The sequence below is a fragment of the Thermobia domestica genome, chromosome 4, assembly GCF_964235325.1.
Source record: "Thermobia domestica chromosome 4, izTheDome1.hap1.1, whole genome shotgun sequence".
In the NCBI taxonomy this organism is placed as follows: Eukaryota; Metazoa; Arthropoda; class Insecta; order Zygentoma; family Lepismatidae; genus Thermobia; species Thermobia domestica.
This window is the reverse complement of record NC_137457.1, coordinates 317,146,855-317,167,455: the sequence shown is the minus strand read 5'-3', so window position 1 is coordinate 317,167,455 and position 20,601 is coordinate 317,146,855. Positions and strand designations below refer to the sequence as shown.

General features: G+C 36.0%; 2 protein-coding genes across 5 annotated transcripts in view; both read right to left on the bottom strand.

Moving 5' to 3' along the window:
- LOC145684347 (phospholipid scramblase 2-like) overlaps positions 1-20,601 on the bottom strand; it is a 360,612-nt gene that overhangs the window by 197,713 nt on the left and 142,298 nt on the right. The window lies entirely within an intron of this gene.
- Positions 1-20,601, bottom strand: part of LOC145684348 (phospholipid scramblase 1-like) — a 109,049-nt gene that overhangs the window by 51,040 nt on the left and 37,408 nt on the right. For all 4 annotated transcript variants that reach the window (XM_081756562.1, XM_081756564.1, XM_081756565.1 and 1 more), the window contains 2 exons: positions 15,638-15,811; positions 7,036-7,146 (listed from right to left, as the gene is read on the bottom strand). In XM_081756562.1, coding sequence (XP_081612688.1) covers positions 7,036-7,146; positions 15,638-15,811 — 285 coding nt within the window. The remainder of the gene's footprint in view (positions 1-7,035; positions 7,147-15,637; positions 15,812-20,601) is intronic.

Genomic DNA, 20,601 nt, shown 5'->3' with positions numbered 1-20,601 from the left:
CATAAATGGGAACAAAACAAAAGAACAGAGTTACAGAAGTATATACAACGTTCCTATACAGCCATATCAAATTCATAATGTTGGCAATATTCTAAATTTAAGAGAAACTCACACACTGCAGTCGAAAGTTGATAGAGATGCTTCAATATGCTGATGTCCTATATAAAAAAAAGTAAACCCTATACTAAACCAAAACGAAATAAACCGTCAATAAGAGGTCAGACACTTTGTTGTCCATGAAATATAGCGACATAAAGTAAATAATCTTATTAAAATATACACTGTGGTTCCAGTGGCGGCGGCTGGATTGTGGTTTCGGTTGTTGCAGTACGAACGATAAGAGACAGAGGATATAAAGTTGACTCATTGACTAATCAGCATAACTTTAGCTGCAAATGTTATGTGACATGTTAAATTAAATAAAATTGTATTTTTAAAAAATAAAAAATGCAGAACATTTTATCCGGTCTCCTTAACTTCCTGTCACCACGCCATGACGCTTCCTCAGGTTGCGGATCGAGGAGAAGGCCTCTAGATATAGAGGTTAGCTGCGAATATACTGAATAAGCAGTCGCGGACAGCCGACTAGGAGTGGTCCTCCAGCTTGGGGGTTTGAGTAGGGCTAACAACTTCATACTGTAAAAAAAAGCACTTGTTCAGAAATATTCACAAAAGCCTCGGACAAGAAAAGATAACTTGGCACGACCCCAGCAAAAGAAAATGGACATGAAATTTGGAACATGGAAATTAGAAGTCTTTATAGGGCAGGTTCGTTAAAATCCGTAACGAGTGACTTAGAGAAATACAGGATGGACGTAGTAAGAGTTCAGGAAGTTAGATGGGAAGGAAATGGATCTGTGAATTCCGGAAATTTTACGATCTTTTACGGGGAAGGAAATAAATCTCACCAGTTAGGAAGAGGGTTTTTCGTTCATAAAAGTATGTTACCAGCAATTAAACGCTTTGAATTTGTTACTGACAGACTTTCTTTTATTACTCTTAAGGGACGGTGGTGTGATATTATTGTTTTAAAGGTATATGCCCCAACTGAAGATAAGGATGACGATATAAAAGACCGTTTTTACGAAGAAGTGGAACGGATATTTGACCAACTCCCGCGATACCATATGAAAATTATATTAGGGGATTTCAATGCGAAGGTAGGAAGAGAGCATATTTTCAAGCCGATTATAGGTAACGAAAGTCTGCATAAGGAAAGTAATGACAACGGTGTTAGAATCGTGAACTTTGCAACATCCAAAAACCAAATTGTGAAGAGTACAAAATTCCCACATCGTGACGTTCATAAATACACTTGGACATTACCAGACGGGAAAACACATAATCAAATTGATCACGTTTTAGAAGATAGAAGAAGGCAATCTAGCATAATTGATGTCCGGTCGTTTAGAGAGGCTGATTGTGACACTGACCACTACCTGGTAGCAGTGATAACACTAGAGGTTATCGTTGAATAAAGGTAATATTCATTGTCCTAAAACTGAGAGATTCAATTTAAAGAAATTAGAAGAGAGCCATGTAAGAGAGAAATACCAGATTGAAGTTTCGAATAGATTCTTGGCTTTAGAAGATTGAAATTAGAGATTGAAATTAGAGATAGCATTAAAATTTCAGCAAAAGAAAAATTAGGACACGCGGAAATACGTAGGAACAAACCATGGTTCGACCAGGAATGCATAAAACTAGCAGAAAAGAGAAAACAGGCAAAATTGCGCTGGCTACAAAATCCGAATGAAATAACTACACAAAATTTCGCAGATATCAAACGGGAAACTTCCAAAACTTCTAGAACAAAGAAACGCGATTTTCTGAAAACTAAAATTAAGGAACTTGAAGATAATAGTAAAAATAAAAACATCCGGGACATGTATAAGGGAATCAACGAATTTAAGAAAGGCTATCAACCTCGTGCTTATATATTAAAGAAATCTAAAGGTACAGTTCTCACTCATACGGATAGCATCTTAAATAGATGGAAAGATTTCTTTGACAATTTGCTTAACACGCAACCAAAAACTAGTGTGCGTGGAGAATAGGAGATGCACACCGCAGAACCCAACCGAATAGAAGTAGAAACCGCTATAAAGAAATTAAAAGAAACACAAATCTCCGGGTGTAGATGAAATTCCGGCTGAGTTAAGTTTAGCTGCAGGCGAAAAATTGTGAACAAGATACACAAACTCATTCTCCTTATCTGGAACAAGGAAGAATTGCCACAAGAGCGGAAAGAATCAATCATTGTTCCAATTCACAAGAAAGGCGACAAGACTGACTGTAATAATTATCGAGGCATTTCTCGTCTGTCAACATCCTATAAATTTTTTTCAAATATTCTATTAGCAAGACTGACCCCATACGCAGATGAAATTATTGGAGATTATCAGTGCGGATTTAGACGAAATCGGTCAACTATCCACCAAATATTTACCATTCGCCAAATACTCGAAAAAAAAAGTGGGAATACAATACCCCGGTACATTAACTATTTATTTTAGAAAGCCATACGACTCGGTTAGGAGAGAAACATTCTACAACGTTCTTACAGAGCTTCGAATATCGAGAAAGCTAATTAGATTAATTAAGATATGTTTAAATGAATGCCAAAGTAAAGTCCGGGTAGGAAAATTTTTGTCCACGAGCTTTCACGTCAAATATGGCTTGAAACAAGGAGATACGTTGTCGCCATTATTATTTAACTTCGTTCTAGAACACGCTATAAGGAAAATCAAATATAGCAACCAGGGCCTACAGCTGAACGGTATTCACCATGTTATGGCATATGTTGATGATGTAAATTTAATAGGAGATGATAGGAGAACAATAGAAATAAATGTAGAGATCTTATTAAACGCTTGCAGGGACATGGGTTTAGAAGTAAATGCAGAGAAAACTAAATACATGGAAGTGCGTCGGGTCCGTAATACAGCAAATTATAGATGCGTTAAAATATTAAGTAATACTTTTGATAAAGTGGATAGTTTCAAATATCTAGGATCAATATTAACAGAGGAAAATCATATTCACGGAGAAATTAAAGGTCTACTAAAAGCAGGGAATTCGTGTTACTATTCGGTTCCAAATCTCTTGTCGTCGCGAATTTTGTCAAGGAATTTGAAGCTTTAAATATACAAAACGATAATCATGCCTGTTGTTCTGTATGATTGCGAAACATGGTCACTTACTCTGAGGGAAGAACATAGACTGAAAGTATTTGAGAACAAGATCCTGAGACGAATATTCGGACCTAAGAGGCACGGGAATGGGGAATGGCGGAAACTTCATAACGAGGAACTACATAATTTATATGGTTTACCCAACATAGTTAGGGTCGTGAAGTCTAGGGGGCTTAGATGGGTGGGTCATGTAGCTAGAATGGAAGAAAGTAGAAACGCTTTCAAAGTATTGACTGGAAGACCAATCGGAAAACGACCATTAGGAAGACCTAGGCGCAGATGGGAGGATAACATTAAGGTGGATCTCGTAGAGATTGGAATACAAAGTAGAAACTGGATCCAATTGGCTAAGGATAGAAGTCAGTGGAGAGCTTTCGTGAATGCCGCATTGAACCTAAAGGTTCCATAGGCCATAGAGTTAGTTAGGTAGTTAGTTAATCACCTTAATCATTTAGTAAGTTCATTATCCTCTCTTTGATTGGAGCAAATCTGTCTAATACATGCTGGTTGAACTCTGGTATTCTTATTGTCAGCTCTTTTTCGATGGAAAGCATAACCAGTGGTGATAACCTTTCTTGGAACGTTCAATTCCTTGAAAATGTCAATTCTTTGTCATGTGGAAAAAAAAAACTTTTCGTCTTTTCCTGACGCCATAGGTACAGTTAATATTAATTTCAGAAGCTTAGTAGCTTCATTAAATATTTTTTCTAGATTATTGCGAACTATTCATTCTAGCAAACTCAGTCCCTGACAGTGATCCGAACTCCTCTTCAGCGTTTACTGAAGAGAGTTCGTAGCAGAGATTAGTGTTATAAAAAATGAACATTGCACACTTTATTCACAGTTTGGGGGCGCGGTGGCTCAGTGGTAAAGCGTACACCTACGGTGATTGGGGTCGCTGGTTAGATCCCAGCTCGCGCCGTGTGGACGTTGTGGTGGACAAACACCGTGCTCGTGTGTTTTCTCGGTGTTCTCCCGTTTCCTCCCACTTTCTTCATTCCACCATTTCACTCATCTCTCATCATCACCGTCTCCTTTAGCCTAACCGGCATAATCGTGGGGCGTAAAACTTAAAGATTTCATTTCATTTTTTTTCACAGTTTATCCAGGAAAATTTAAAATAAATTGAGGAAATGTGTCTGGTGCAAACAACACTACTGCCATTAGATATAAGATGCTGCCTGTAAATTTAAACTGGATTTTTTTCGAACACCCTCCTGAATTTGCCCTTTGCTTGTTCTGTCTAAACCTTAATTGCAAATTTTTCCTCAGTTGAAAGTGGTCAATGTATCTTGTAAGTTATTTACAGAAGTTATGGTATGCAATTCATTCAAAATTTGTAGGTTATTTACAGAATTAAATCACACACAATAAAATTAAATCTAATAATTAAAAACCAAACCAGCTCGTACAAAAGAGGTACGGGTATATGAATTCCGAATGTCACATATTCATACATCAACACACACACATGTGCGTAAAAGGAAAAAAACTACATTCCAAATCATCCGTCTTGGTTGTTACGCAATGCACGATGAGCACAATATACTTCCACATGAGGCGAAACAATGCTTACCAATGTGATATGTTCTAGAAAGGAAACCTCCAAACCCGCCAGATGAAGAAACAGCAGGTAACAGAAGCCAAAAGTCAAAGAACATCAAAACAAACAGCACTGCCAGTTCTACACCCAGAAATGTTCGCTGGGACTGGTCCAAAGATTTTGAGGAAAGTCTAATACGTCTACGCAATAACGAACCTGTCTTATACTGTACCCGAAAAGATAAGTAATTCTTCTTTACTGTCACCTATATTTTTAGAAAAAATGATAGAACGATTATTTTTATAAGAAAAGAAAGAGTACATAATGAGGCGTAAAATAAAATATTTAGCCTACATCAATCGTTAGTCAAGTTTCGAAATTTTTGGGAAGTCCGGACCCAGTCGACCCCCTTCGTGGCTACTCCCTGATCATTGCTAACTAGTCCCAAATTCAATGTGGCGTTCCCCATCATAGAGTTTTATTTGGAAATTATCAAGAGTATAAAATATACTTATTTTGTAAAAGAAATATATTTATACTAAAATACTATCCACAAAGGGGGGGGGAGCAATTCTACATACTGCCTTATTAATATTTGATTCACAAATTACTGCAGAAAAAGCCTTCATTATCAATATAAGCTAAGAATTAATTTGTTAATGCGGGTCTACTTTCATTTGTTTTCTCCTCTACTAGATATTTTCTTTCTTCTTTTGTAATTCTGCGATCACTTTTTTTTAATTGGCACTATATTGATTTGCTTCAGTATTGTCACGTAATTTAAAAATATGAATGCATAAAAACAAATTCCATTTGTTAATTGCTAGTGAAAGAAAATTCAGAAATCTTATTTAGCGCGAAAAACCTTCTCGTTCACTGGAAACCGTGTTGCGTTGCAGAAGCACTGCAACGACCAGTCTCTTTAACTTCTGAGATAGGGGAAAAGAGACTTAACATTCGCTCCAATTACCGCGCTGAAGGAATCTGGTCGTTGTATGCTTGCTGCAACATAATATAAATTAGAGACTCTGTGACGGATTATTTTTCTATTATTAAAACGGATTAACGGAACGGACAGTCACAGAAGTAAAAAAAAAAAGTTATTTAAAGTGTATATATGCGAGTATTAAAAAGTAGTTTTTTTGTTCTTTACTACTATTGATGATAATATTTTTCTTGTAATACTTTGGTCGTTGCGCAACGCTGGAACGCTAACATTAGCCACCACTGTTTGGTTCTATCCTAAGGTTAAATACTAAAATTTTCAATTTTAGCATCTTCCAAAAATTTAAGACTTGGTCCTATGCATTTTTCTTGAAATATAATTATGTCGTATGATTTATGCAGTTCTTTTAAAGAGAATGGATATCTATGTTCATCTATAATCTAATAAAACCTCATTCAAGAGATCGAAAACTTTCCAAATATATATTTATTTATAATTTTTTACTCAAAGAACGGAAGACTATAAATTAAAAATTTAGAGGAAATAGTCCTAAAACCCAATGGAACATAGCCCCTCAGTCAGAATCAATGGGTGATAATGTTAAAGTCATATGTTAATGACGTCATTATTTTTACGTATTCTGCCTTTTTGCAGGCCCTGGGACTAATGAGCATTTTTTGACGTCATACCACATGATTTTTATGGCGGGACTTATTTGGATTTCCAGTAAAGGACTTGACCTTTGACCACATGACCTCTAACAAGTAACCAGAATCGTCACCTGGTGTCGCTCAGCCAAGCAGCGTCGATTAGATGTAACATGGATAAATATACTTATGGAAGAAATGGTTAATCAAGTTATAAACTTGTATCTCATTACTAGGAACTAAAGGTAGGTGGCGCTAGATTTGAATGAAGTAGCAGATAACGTGCTTCTAATGTACTGATATGTGATCAGTATATCAGCTATTTTACTGTTATTAGTGGCTCTCGAAAACAATTAACCCTGTGCTATGTAGTGACACTAAAGTTAGGGCTGGGTGATTACATGTGAGCTTTTTTCTACGTAACCTGTAAAATATGTAAAAAAAAATGTACAATACTAAAAACAAATGCATATATTAAAATGAATTGTTCATCATCTTGCTTACATGTTTCGTTTCGGGCACAAAGAAAATACTTTAAACGGATGCTTCCAATTTTGCATGTGCTCTCGGTGAACTTAGCACCTGGAAGTACCATATTGGTTTGTAAAGTAGCCTTGTTATATAAGTAACAATAACTATTACCATATGCGTATATTTATATTCCAATGGTGCTAAATATTCATGTAAAGCAAAAGTTAAAAATACCTTTTAAAAGTCCTAATTCCTGATGAACCAGAATCTGATCAATCCTAGTAAGATATTCCAAACCCGGTGGGCAATTGGGAATTGGCAGCGGTGCAGGCGTCCAACTTAGAGCTGGAAAACGAAACAATCTTAGTCGTACGTTGATTTAACGTAACAAGCACTGTTCTGAGAAATTTAATTTTTGTAATTATTCTTCAATTTGGAAGAATAGCTTCTGATTAGTGATCTTCTATTAGTATAAATCTTAGCTGCTAGAGTTGTTAAGCGCCTTCATCCCGGCGAAATTATAATACCACTAATTTTGCAGTAATTCTGTGATATCTTGAGATGCCTAGAGATTGTAGTCAAAATTGTTGTAAAATATATGGTGAGTTAAGAATTACTATATTTATTATATCAAAGCCTGTTGTTCTGTATGGCTGCGAAACATGGTCACTTACTCTGAGGGAAGAACATAGACTGAAAGTATTTGAGAACAAGATCCTGAGACGAATATTCGGACCCAAGAGGAACGGGAATGGGGAATGGCGGAAACTTCATAACGAGGAACTACATAATTTATATGGTTTACCCAACATTGTTATGGTCGTCAAGTCTAGGAGGCTTAGATGGGCGCGTCATGTAGCTAGAATGGAAGAAAGTAGAGACGCTTTCAAAGTATTGACTGGAAGACCAATCGGAAAACGACCGTTAGGAAGACCTAGGCGCAGATGGGAGGACAATATTAAGATGGATCTCGCAGAGATTGGAATACAGAGTAGAAACTGGATGGAGTTAGCTAAGGATAGAAGTCAGTGAAGAGCTTTTGTGAACGCGGCATTGAACCTCCGGGTTCCATAGGCCATACAGTTAGTTAGTTAGTTATTATATCAAAGCGATTAATCTTCGTTATGTATGAGGTTGAAATTGATGTGTAAGGCGAGCTTATATTTTCGTTCAAATGGTAAAAGGATTAATTGATTGTACTCTATCGTTGTTAAGACATACATAGGGCGAATATGCATATACTATGTATTTGACTCTATTTACATGCTGATTTCAATCAATTCAGATATTGTCAAAATTGTTCCTATCAAGTTTGGATAATCTTTTTATAAAGGATATTTTTGGAACTTAAATTTTCCTTTATCGCAGATTGCCTTTATTTGGTTACAAAAGATTTTCATATTATATTAAATACCATTATTTATATATGGTTCACTATGCGTATTTCGCTTAACTGAATTAAATATGGGGAATGTTATGCATTCCTAGCCGGTAACAATGGGGCTATTCTTATTAAGGGAAGCTTCATGTTACAGCACTTTCTACATTGTGCATATTGAGTTGGAAACAGAAACAGGTAATTCCAAAAGTTCAAAGAACCTAACACAAATAACTTTACAAAGCTATTGCGGATTTGACGACCAGTGTTGCCACAGTCCTAGCTCTGGAGTGGGCTGAAAAATAGTACCAAATTGAAACAAAAAGGGCTGAATTCATTATTTTATACCAGTGTAATACATGGCTCTCTAACATTAAACTAAAAGAGGTGAATTTCTAGAACAGTGCCTCCCCCCTCTTCCAAGAGTCTAAATCAAGAAAATGCTCTTCTTAAAAATTACTTTTTAAAAGCATCCAAATAGGAAGACCCCGAACAACGATGGAAGTAGATGAACCTTTTCTCGCACGTAGAAAGTATAACAGAGGCCCTAAATTAAAAGGGAAAATAGTTATCATTTTAGATGTGTATTGTATGGAAACAAACGCGCCTCTATTTCAATGTGAGCAATAAACCAAAAGGGTATTATGGTTATATATCAAAAAATGTGGCAAATATTTGTTAAAAGGTGCTGAATTGGGTAGAATTGTACCAACGTTTTCGCAAATAGGACTGAAAATGCCATCGTGGTACCAACGGGCGATGAATGACAAAAAGGGCTGAATTTGGTACAATTGTACCAAGTGTGGCAACACTGAAACAATAGATTTCTATCCAACCTATAAAAGTCAACACATTTTCTTTGTGTGTAAATTTGGGGAAAAGACATCCTGTCTATTGAAATCTATTATCAAGTGCTCATTTCAAATATTTCGGTTTCTGGTGCTTTTAAACTTGAGTGTGTCTTTATGCAGGATTAAGGTTATGCAGAATTACCTATCAGCGGGGCTTCAATCCCGCAGATTTCCAATCAAATTATCTCAGCTCCACAAAAACGTAGCTAGAGTACCACTCCATTGTATCTTGCTCGTTCCTTAATAAGTTAATACCACAATTATTAAGTATCTCTGTTCAACAATGAAAATGGAAATTGAACAAAATCTCGTAATTCTTATTGATTTTGTGGAGCTGATTACGAATGTGCATACGAAAATCGTATATTAGGTCAGTTTTTTTGTTTTACATACATGTTTTAAAATAACGTTATAATAGTGAATATATTCACTTTATTTGGGGGTAAAAATGTCTTTCATCTGGCAAGACTGGAGGAACTATATAAACACTTTGTTTCTTTCTATTCTTATCACAGTTGTGTACTGCTATTGTTCGAAACAACAATGCTATTGCAGTTATCAGAATTGTTGATGTGATTTTCTTGTAATGCTGCGTATAAAAAGACAGAGTGTTTACAAGCATATATTCGAACAGTTCCTCTGAGTTGCTTGAATTGACATTTTCAGTGTTTGAATAGACGAAATGTCGCGACATTGTGTGAATAGAGCGGACAATTTCTGCCAGATGTGTGGAGGAGTAAAATTTTCTTCAAAAAAGCAGCATATAACAACATTAATAAGGAAAGCTTATGAATTTTATTATGGTTGTAAAATTGCAGACCAGAATAAGGCTTGGGTACCCCACATTGTTTTTAACACTTGTGCAAGGAATCTGAGAAACTGGATTAATGGGAAGAGACGTTCAATGCCTTTTGCAGTGCCTATGATTAGGAGGGAGCCAAGCAACCACATCAAAGATTGTTACTTTTGTATGGTTCCTTCTATCCAGAAGGAAATTTCCAGGAAGAGGAAGCGGAGCTTGGTATATCCTAGTATTCCTTCTGCAATGCGCCCAGTTCCACATGGAGAAGGACTACCTGTTCTTGGCCCACCCAAAGAATACGACCTTTCTTCCGATGACGATAAGAAATTGTAGCTCCTAAACCGAGTACTTCGAGCGCCCCAGACTTTGTGGTAAACAACCCCCCAGGTGAACCGCATACATTCAATCAAGAAGAGCTAAGTGATTTAATCAGAGATTTACACCTAGCAAAAAGGAAAGCAGAAATTTTAGCGTCATGGTTATAACAATGGAATCTATTGCAGGAAGAGGTAAATGTTTCAATATATAAGAATCGGGAAAATAAGTTCACCTCATTTTTACTATGCAAGACACACTTGTGGCATGTAGAGATATAGTGGTCTCATGAACTCTCAAAATTAATTACGATCCTACGGAGAGGTTTTTCGTAGATTCGTCAAAGGTGAGTTTAAGAGCAGTGCGTTTACATATTGGAAATGAACTTGCTTCAATTCCAGCAGGTTATGCAGTTCATTTGAAAGAATCTTATGAAAATCTGAAACGTTTACTTCAAACCATTATATATAATTATTTTCAGTGCCTCTTTGGTGGTGACCTCAAAGTGATAGCGTTGTTGTTAGATATGCAATTAGGGTATACAAAATATTGTTGATTTATTTGTGAATGGGACAGTAGAGATCGTGCATCTCACTACGGCAAAAGAGATTGGAGTGAAAAAAAAACTATTCAGCCAGGGGTGAAAAATATACAACATGAACCACTTGTATATCATAAGCGAAATTTGCTTCTAAATTAGGTCTCACGAAACGTTTTGTTAAGAGCATGAACCAAGAGGGTGAGGCCTATAAGTACTTAAGTGGAAAATTCCCTCGTCCAAGTGGCACCAAAGAAGGCGTCTTTATAGGACCGTAGATTCGATAGCTATTCAGAGATCATCAGTTCGATGAAATTCTACACGGTGAAAAAAACGCTGCATAGGAAAGGTTGAAAAGTGTTTGTTTACAGTTCTTGGGAATACAACGAGCAACAAATTACAGAGAAATACTGGCAGAGTTATTGTTATCGTACGAGAAACTTGGTTGCAATATGTCCCTGAAACTCCACTTTCTTCATTCCCAACTCGACTTTTTTCCTGAGGATTGTGGAGAGGTAAGTGACGAACATGGTGAGCGTTTTAATCAAGATATTGCAGCCATGGAGAAGAGATATGAGGGCAAGTGGAGTTCTACCATTTTAGCAGACTACTGTCGGACTATTGCAAAGGACACTCCAGATGCACTGTTTAAAATGCAGGCCAACCGAAGACTTTCAAAATGAATTCAACAGGAATCTATTCTGTACAAGGGATCCCACGATACTTTTGCCTATATTGCGGTGTAGTTGCTGGGTTGAAAATTTATATTGTATTGACTTTGGTTCTTTTGGAACTGTTGGATTTTGTCTATACTAATTGTGAATTCTTATTCAACTATAAAGAAGTTAGGACTACTTCGTGCTGATTTTACTTGCTGTAGCAAAAACATATTTGTAGAAATTTGTTCTACCATAATTTGAAACTCGTTATGCAGGGTTGTATCCAGAAGTAGTAGAACTGTTTTTTTTTTTTTAATAAAATAATATTCAACATTTTGGTGCATCGACTTAATACTCTTCAAAATAGTCCCCTTTGGCATTCACGCACTTCTGGTAGTGAGCCTTCAAGGTCGCGAAGGCCTTCTGGAAATCGTCCTCTGGGATGCCGTTCAGCGCCCTCGCCGTCGCAGCTTGGACCGCTTCCACCGAGTCGAAACGATGCCACTTGAGCTGCCTCTTGATACGGGGTAACAGGAAGAAGTCCAGCAGTGCCACATCAGTGCTGTAGGGGAGTGATGCAACGTGGAAACGCAGAATTTAGTCCGGAGATTCCTCACAATCCGCGCGCCGTGGCACGCATACATGGCACCGCGCGTTGTCATGGTGGAGCTTTCATTTCCCCACCAGGTCTGGTTGCAGGCGTGTGATCTGATTTCGCACCCGTGTGAGCATTTCGACGTGAAATCTTGTATTTACACTGTCTAGGAGGTACAAACTTCTTATGGACAACGCCACGACGGTCAAGAAATGCAATCAACATCGATTTCACTTTTGATATCAACATTCTGGCCTTTTTTTTACGGAGTGATTCTGCGGCTCATGGTATCCTTCTTGTAGGTTGCGTAAGCATGTCTTTGGTTTCCGTCGCTGATTTTCCCAGTTTGACGCAAAACTTGATGGCGAACCGCTGCTCCGAATTTCGCTCCATCGGAACCAACGACGAGGCGTCACGACAGGAAGTCACTAACACAACGGTCCACACTTAACTAACGCACGCAGGCGACTGCCGCCGGTCGACAACAGTTCCCAAGGCTCCCCTCCATAACATCCGGCCTTGCAGTCCCCTACATTGCTCCGCGTGCGCGGAAAGAAATCAGTCCTACTACTTCTGGATACGACCCTCTATAACATTGATTTGCGCATTTTAAAGTATGGATGCACAAGGGTTTAAAAGTTATGGGCTACTATATTTTTTAATTATATCCAAACTTATCATACACCTGTATTACGGTTAAATGAATGTAAAAATACTTTAATCTCGGTATTTACAACTACTTTGGTTAAATGTTTTCATAAACTACTGTTGTACAGGGTTATTCCTTTCATAACCAGAGCTAAGAATAGTACACTACAATTACGTTTTCTCATAGTATGCTTAGAAGAATGCAAAAATCATAAATTTAAACAATTTACATACTTTTGGTCATTGAACAGTGATTTTACTCTATAGCAAATACCAAGTGGTCACTTTGACTGACTTCTTTATTTTTGGGTAAAATGAAACGGTCGACTTCTTAATTGTATTTACATAATTCAAACATTACTTATACTGAGGGTTGTAAATGTCTTGCGTGTTACATGTTATTAATTCTGATTATATTTTACACACACACACACACACACACACACACATATATATATATATATATATATATATATATATATATATATATATCTGGTTTCTATAGCAAAATCGAAAGTAGCAGAAATGTGTGACCGCATCTAGCGCTGACCACCATACTGAGAAACGGTAACGTATAGTGAGAAGCATTTTTCTAATTGTACTCAGTATTGGGAGAATAGTTTCCATGTAAGACATAGTGCTGTTTTACAACCCGAAAGGGTAGAGGTCTACTTTCACGTTTTGTTTTAATATATTGATTTTCGTGGAGCGGAAACGTGAATCGGACGATTTTTTTATATATGGGTTCCGTGCCCGAAGAAAAGATTTGTCTCCCATCGAAACCGAAGCAGTAAGAATGGCATCAACATTAATTCGTGTATAGCAACGATTGTAACTGACACAAACAAATTGTTTTTTGTATGAATTCAACATCAGAGGATGTACTTCCATCTTTCAAATTATCATTATCGTGCAGCAACTAGATATGATCTGTTTCAATGTTGAATATTCGTAATCTATTTCAATATTGAAACACTATCAGAATTTGACAGTTGTGAAAGGAAATTCTCCTCTTTATTTAAGGTGGATCACTAGGTGTCCTCGGTGTTATGCTAAACACTGTTTGAATAGTGCAGCGTTGCCAGGTAGTGTCGAGTGTTTACAGGTGCCAGATCAGAAACGAAGTAATCATGAAATTCTGCTTGGATACTTACTGGAGAAATTAGTTTTCGACCCTTACCGCAATTCACAGATAAGTTCCGCCTCTTTAACTGGAACGCTAGAATCCAGGAACTAAACGTACAAATTTGACAACAACCCGTTATGGCGTTCTGCGTAAGTTTCTACTCAAAATCTATTTATTTAATTGTAAACTAATACTTGAATACAATGTGAAACATAACATGAAAAACGGTCAAAAAATATATCTATTTCGTAATAAGATTGTTACTTTAAAATACGTTACACATACAAATAAACATTTTATAAAACTGAGCACCTCTAGTAAGATCTAACAGCAAGTGCCATCTTATGTGCTCATTGTAAAACGAATCTAATATCTTCTTTATATTTGCTACCTTTTTTTGATATCAGAAGACACAACCAAATGAATCAGTGTCTTGCAGTGTAGCTCAAACGTAACTCTATCTTATAGTACAATAATTATAAGATGTAACGTTTCATTGTGCAATAATTAAGGGAATGTGCTAAAATATGTACTGACTTCCGGGTAGTGATCCACGTTAATGAAAGTTCAGCTACACACTGACAATAGAATTTACAATGGAATATTAACAATAAATATACAATCCGACATTCACAAGGTGGAATTAAGTAAGAATTTCTATTATTTTTCTTTGTGCAGATTGCCTAAAGCACAATTCCGTCCGTATAATAAGCTCTTCGGCCAAGCCAGTTAAATTTTAACGTTCGACATGTGCTACAGCAACGTGCAAGCTGATATAACTTGCATAAAATTATGGCATATTAGTAAACGCCATACAAGGTGTTATTACTGGCAATATTTTGCGTTGTTTCTCCTGCGTCTTTCATATGGGTTATTTCTAAACTCGAAATCTGTAACGAAATTCCAACACATCGTATGGTATAGATATCTCACTGTACCACTCCAACTCCTTTTTTGTTCCTATCTAGTCATATATCAAAAGTCACTAACAAACATATCTAATTGCTTTAAAAGAAAATTCCAAGCACCAAATTTTATGCCTTTAACTTTAGACGATTCTGAGATATAGACATTTCTTTATAATGATTTCGGTCACAATTACACGCAATTCACCGTTGAATTTGCAAAACATCGTAAATTAATGCTGCTCGATCTTGTTTTCTACAGAAAATGTCTTTAGTAAAGAGGCAGTCAACAATGTTCTTGATATCCTGAAAATCACGTACACCAAACACTACTACCCGGCGGCTATAATGTTGATGAGACAATCCTATTTTTGCCAGATATCTGGAGGAAACATTGATGCTATTTGTTAAATTCGAAATTGTAGGTACACAATGACTGTGCTAGATACGGGAAGGATGTTTATTTGTGACTTTTGCATATAGACATTACACAAAAGACCGATAAATAATACGATTCGTAAATGATTTTACAGTAACTTTTTGAATTTATTTTAATGCCCTTTTCCCTTAATAATCTATTGAGTCTTTAGTAGCTGTGAAATTAACTTTTTTATGGTTATTCATCTTACAATATTATTAACGGTTTTTGATGGAAAAATGGAGTTTGTATGAATAAATTTGTCACAAACATTTCTAAGGCTGTTATTGTATTTATTTCTACAAAGAGGTTACATTACCAGCACAAATTCTTTCATTTTTTCTACTACAATATGAGTTCATTTGATTTTTTAATAATATTCTTAAAGTTGACTAAAACGTTCTATCCTCTCCAACCGGAACTCAAATCCAGGACATCAAATCTTACATCAAAGACTAGTCATTAGACCAGGGAATCGGGCACAGAATATTTAAAACTAGATCATTAATATCATTTTCTCGATAGTCTTTGTAAACTCAATTCAATAAAAAATAACTTGAATTATCTCACTAGTACATACATATATATGTAGAATACCTACCTTGCGGCTGCACCATTACTGTTCCAGGAGGTGGTGGGGTTAATCCTGGTTGATCAGATGGTACTGAATATACTGGTTGACCAGTTGGTAGGTAACCGAGTGCAATTCCTGGTTGAACATTTGGTAGGTAATCGGGTGGAACTTCTGGTAGTGTTTGTGGTGGATTATCATCATCTGAAAAAGAAGAAAAATTAATCAATATGTTTTATTTTAAATGTATCAAGGAATAATATAGCACCATTTCTCTAACACGCTTGCAGAAACGTGGAACAGTCGACGGCAAAACTACCCTACTGTTGGACTTTTTACTGTATTTACTGTAAAAGTAATTTCTACTAAATTATTTCATTTAACAGTAAAATAATAGATGTATTGAAATTCAATAGCTTCCATATCTTAACCCTGTTTCCCCTTTCATACACTTTTATTCACTTATAACTGTTGACATTCTCTATTCACAATGTCATAAATTGCCAATATCCTAAATCACATCAAATTATACTACTTTTTTACACCTAAACTCGCTTGACATTTTCCTTAATTAATGTCCTATATTGCAATCTCCAATAGTATAACCCAATGTCAAGAAACAATAATAATCTACTTCACAATACACTCCTTTTTGTTTCTTGTAAGTCTATTACAAATTTAAAACGCTTCTCGCCACAATTAATATTCTTAAACCCAACATTCCTCCAAGGTATCTACAAAACATTGAACTGTATCAGGGGCGTAAATAAGGGCCTCGCAGACCCCACATTGCGGGGATGCCCGAAGCCATCACGGGGCTTCAAATCGTGATGTAGGACGTAGAGAAGGGGCCCCATTCCACGTTGTCGGCGGGGTGGCCACCAAGCCCTTAGTCACGCCACTGAACTGTATGCTGTAATATCGTACCAAAAGTTTTTCTTTAATTTCTCTCCTTTTTTACAAGCACAGCAATTTATGTCCGATTGTTTTAAACTCTTTTCCATGTTCGTCGTTATGTCCCACCATTGAAGTACCTTTTCATGCTAATTTCTTAGATCTTGTAGCAGAAACTGAGTGACTTCCTTTTTAAATCTCAAAACATTTTGCTGTAAGTGTCTTTCTTCGTCTGTAGTTCCTTCATATGTATTGTATTGCCTCTTTCTGCCCTTGTACTTATCATGTTCCATCTCCATGGACGTATTAGGTTTTCCACTATAATTGAAAACTAGATCCTTTTCTTCACAATCTGTCAGTGATTTTTAATCACTTGTATTCACTGAATCATTTTCTTGTTTCGTTTCTTTTGTCAATTATCCTTTCTTACATTTCTTTCAGGTATAGCTGTGCATTCGTCTACGATTTCATTTGAAGATTGATAGTGTCCATAGTTAGCACTGTATAAAATCTTGTACTTGAGTATTGTCCAGTACTGAAGGCTTGTCTGGTACTTGATTTATATGGTGATTAAATTTTTGTTTCTTTTCCGTAACTTGGTCATCTATTTGTAGTTCGTTAATCTGTGTATGCAGTTATTGAAGTATACAGGCATTAGAAAAGTGAAGTAACCCAGTGCATTTGTAACATCTCTTACGAAAACCTGGACAATTATCTTTTACATGCGAACGTTGACAATTCCGGCATTTAATAACGTTTCCATCACTGCTATCTGAAGACTCTAATGATACTTAATTTCTTCTTTGTACCTCGTTACGAGTTACTGGAATCTGTCGAATACCACGATAGTGGATGAGTTAATAGTACTAGTATGATACGTAATTTGAAATCACTCGTATAAACTGAATCATTTTTCTCTTTGTTTTCTTTTATCGGTTTTAATTTCTCACTCTTCTTCGTTTTTAACTCAGGGTGAAGTATAGTTGCCCATTCGTCTACGATTCCATTTGAAGATTGGTAATGCAGGTTGTCCATAGTTAACAATGTATACAAATCTTGTGCTTGAGTCTTGTCCAGTAGCGAAGGCTTTTATTGTACCTTCTTTATCCGGTGACTAAGTTGGTGTACTTTTTCCTTAACTTGGTCATCTATTTGTAGTTCGGCAATCTGTGTATGCAAATGTTGAAGTATACAGGCTTTAAAAAAGTGAAGTAACATCTCTTACCAAAAGCTGGACAATTATCTTTTGCATGTGAACGTTGACAATTCCTGCATTTAATGACCTTTCCATTACTTCTATTTGAAGATACCGAATAACCTTATCTCTAATTTGTACCTCGTTGCGAGTTACTAGGATCTGTAGAATAACATAATCTTTCTGAGTTACTAGTACCAGTATGATATGTTGAGCGACCTTGTATTTATTTTCATTCTCTCTTTCTGTTATATTGCATCATGTTAATAAAGTTGATTTCGTTCAGAAGCACTGATAAAATTGTCATCTGCTCTTTCGTGTGCTCAACCGCCTTAGCGAAATCAACTCATTGTTGAAAATCGAGAGATTAGACGACAATCTCTGCCTACGAGCTACATGACTTTATATGCCGAATACAAACTGATCACGTTAATAATGTTTGAACATTTATCAAAGTAGCAGTAAGCAGCTTGATTTATTAAAACCAATATAAATTGGGAAACTGTCTGATGTTATAGTTGTGACAACTGATGAAACATGAACTTCTCAGCAATCTTGTTAGTTTTAAATCCATAGTGAGTTAACACAAGCTACTTTAATGCTTCATGCGACTTTTGCACTGGTTTATTTGGCGTGCACAAATTTCTCAATTTTTCATTAGCTGGACCCCTTATAATAGCCAGAAATGTCGCTCTTTTCCGATTCTCTGTTAAGGTTCCAGATAACGATACCTGCTCGAATCTCACAATGTAAATTTGGATTTTTCCTGCTTCCACGTCAAAAGGTTCGAAGTTGCTAAATGAAGCCATATTTAGTATTTAAGAGCGTATATTCTATACAATCGCCTTCGCAAGTTGTTGGACTTTTTACTATATTTACAAAAAGTAATTTCTACTAAATTATTTCATTAAACAGTAAAACAGTAGATATATTGGAGCTGAATAGCTTCGATATGTCTTAACCCTGCTTCCCCTTTCCAATATTTTTATTGACTTATAACTCTTGATGCATTCTAATGGCAATATCATAATATGCCCAAATCCTACATCACATCAGATTATACTACTTCTTATACTACATCAGACATCCAAAAATGTCGCTCCTTTCCAATATTTTTATTGACTTATAACTCTTGATGCATTCTAATGGCAATATCATAATATGCCCAAATCCTACATCACATCAGATTACACTACTTCTTATACTACATCAGACATCCAAAAATGTCGCTCCTTTCCGATTCTCTGTTAAGGTTCCAGATAACGATACCTGCTCGAATCTCACAATGTAAATTTGGATTTTTCCTGCTTCCACGTCAAAAGGTTCGAAGTTGCTAAATGAAGCCATATTTAGTATTTAAGAGCGTATATTCTATACAATCGCCTTCGCAAGTTGGTGGACTTTTTACTATATTTACAAAAAGTAATTTCTACTAAATTATTTCATTAAACAGTAAAACAATAGATATATTGGAGTTGAATAGCTTCGATATGTCTTAACCCTGCTTCCCCTTTCAAATATTTTTATTGACTTATAACTCTTGATGCATTCTAATGGCAATATCATAATATGCCCAAATCCTACATCACATCAGATTATACTACTTCTTATACTACATCAGACATCCAAAAATGTCGCTCCTTTCCGATTCCCTGTTAAGGTTCCAGATAACGATAACTGCTCGAATCTCACAATGTAAATTTGGATTTTTCCTGCTTCCACTTCTAAGGTTCTAAGTTGCTAAATGAAGCCATATTTAGTATTTAAAGGCGTAATATTTTTTATAATCGACTTCCGAAGTTGTGAGATTTTTTACTATATTTACTAAAAGTAATTTCTACTAAATTATTTGATTAAACAGTAAAATAATAGATGTATTGAAATTTAATAGCTTCCATATGTCTTAACCCTGCTTCCCCTTTCAAATATTTTTATTGACTTATAACTCTTGACGCATTCTAATGGCAATATCATAATATGCCCATATTTTATATCACATCAGATTATTACTACTTGTTTACATCTAAACTCGTTTGACACTTTCTTTAATTCATGACCTGTATTCCAATCTCAAATCGTGTAACTAATTTCAATAAACAACAAAAATCTACCTAGCAATCTACACACACTTCTTTTCCTTTCTTTTAAAGTCTATTACACATTTAAAACATATCTTGCCCCAACTAATATTCTTAAACCCAACACCTACAACCTACAGACTCACCAGTAACTTCTTGGCAGTCAGAAGATGGCTGCGCCACTAACAATATGCACCGCGACAGGATAGCGATCTGTGATACGTTTTGTGAGTAGTATATATATATAGACTGTTCTTTAATTCGTCTAATTTTCTAGAGCTTTGGAAGAAGATGAAGTTTTCACATTATTAATGTGAAATTTGGCATTCTTATTGAAAAATGTCTGAATTTTTCAAATTTCAAAATTACCTAGGTAAATAAGATAAAACCGCTGTTTAGCCCCTCTTTTGAGGGCGTAAACACAAAAGTTGGATTTTCTTATGCTCCCCAAAGAGAGGCTAAACTGCGATATCGTTTTACTTAGTTTTGAAATTAGGAAAATTCAGACATTTTTTTGCAACTTTTTATGTGGTTACTTCAAGGAGGAAGTATTCAAGTTTCACCTCGATCTTTAAATGAATTAAGAGCACACATTAAGCAGTGTACAGCAGCAGTTACTCACGTCACCCTTGGTAACATGTGCACCAGGGTCAGAGAAGTGTCCAATCGCCAGGGCGATTCGAACATGTGTTACATTAAACTTTATTTGCATTCTCAGTACTACCAGCTTTATGACTGAGTAATATTACTACATATTAGAAAGTAATAGGTCAATATAAAGTAAACCAAAACTTAAAGTACTGATATAGGGTAATACATTTTGCTGC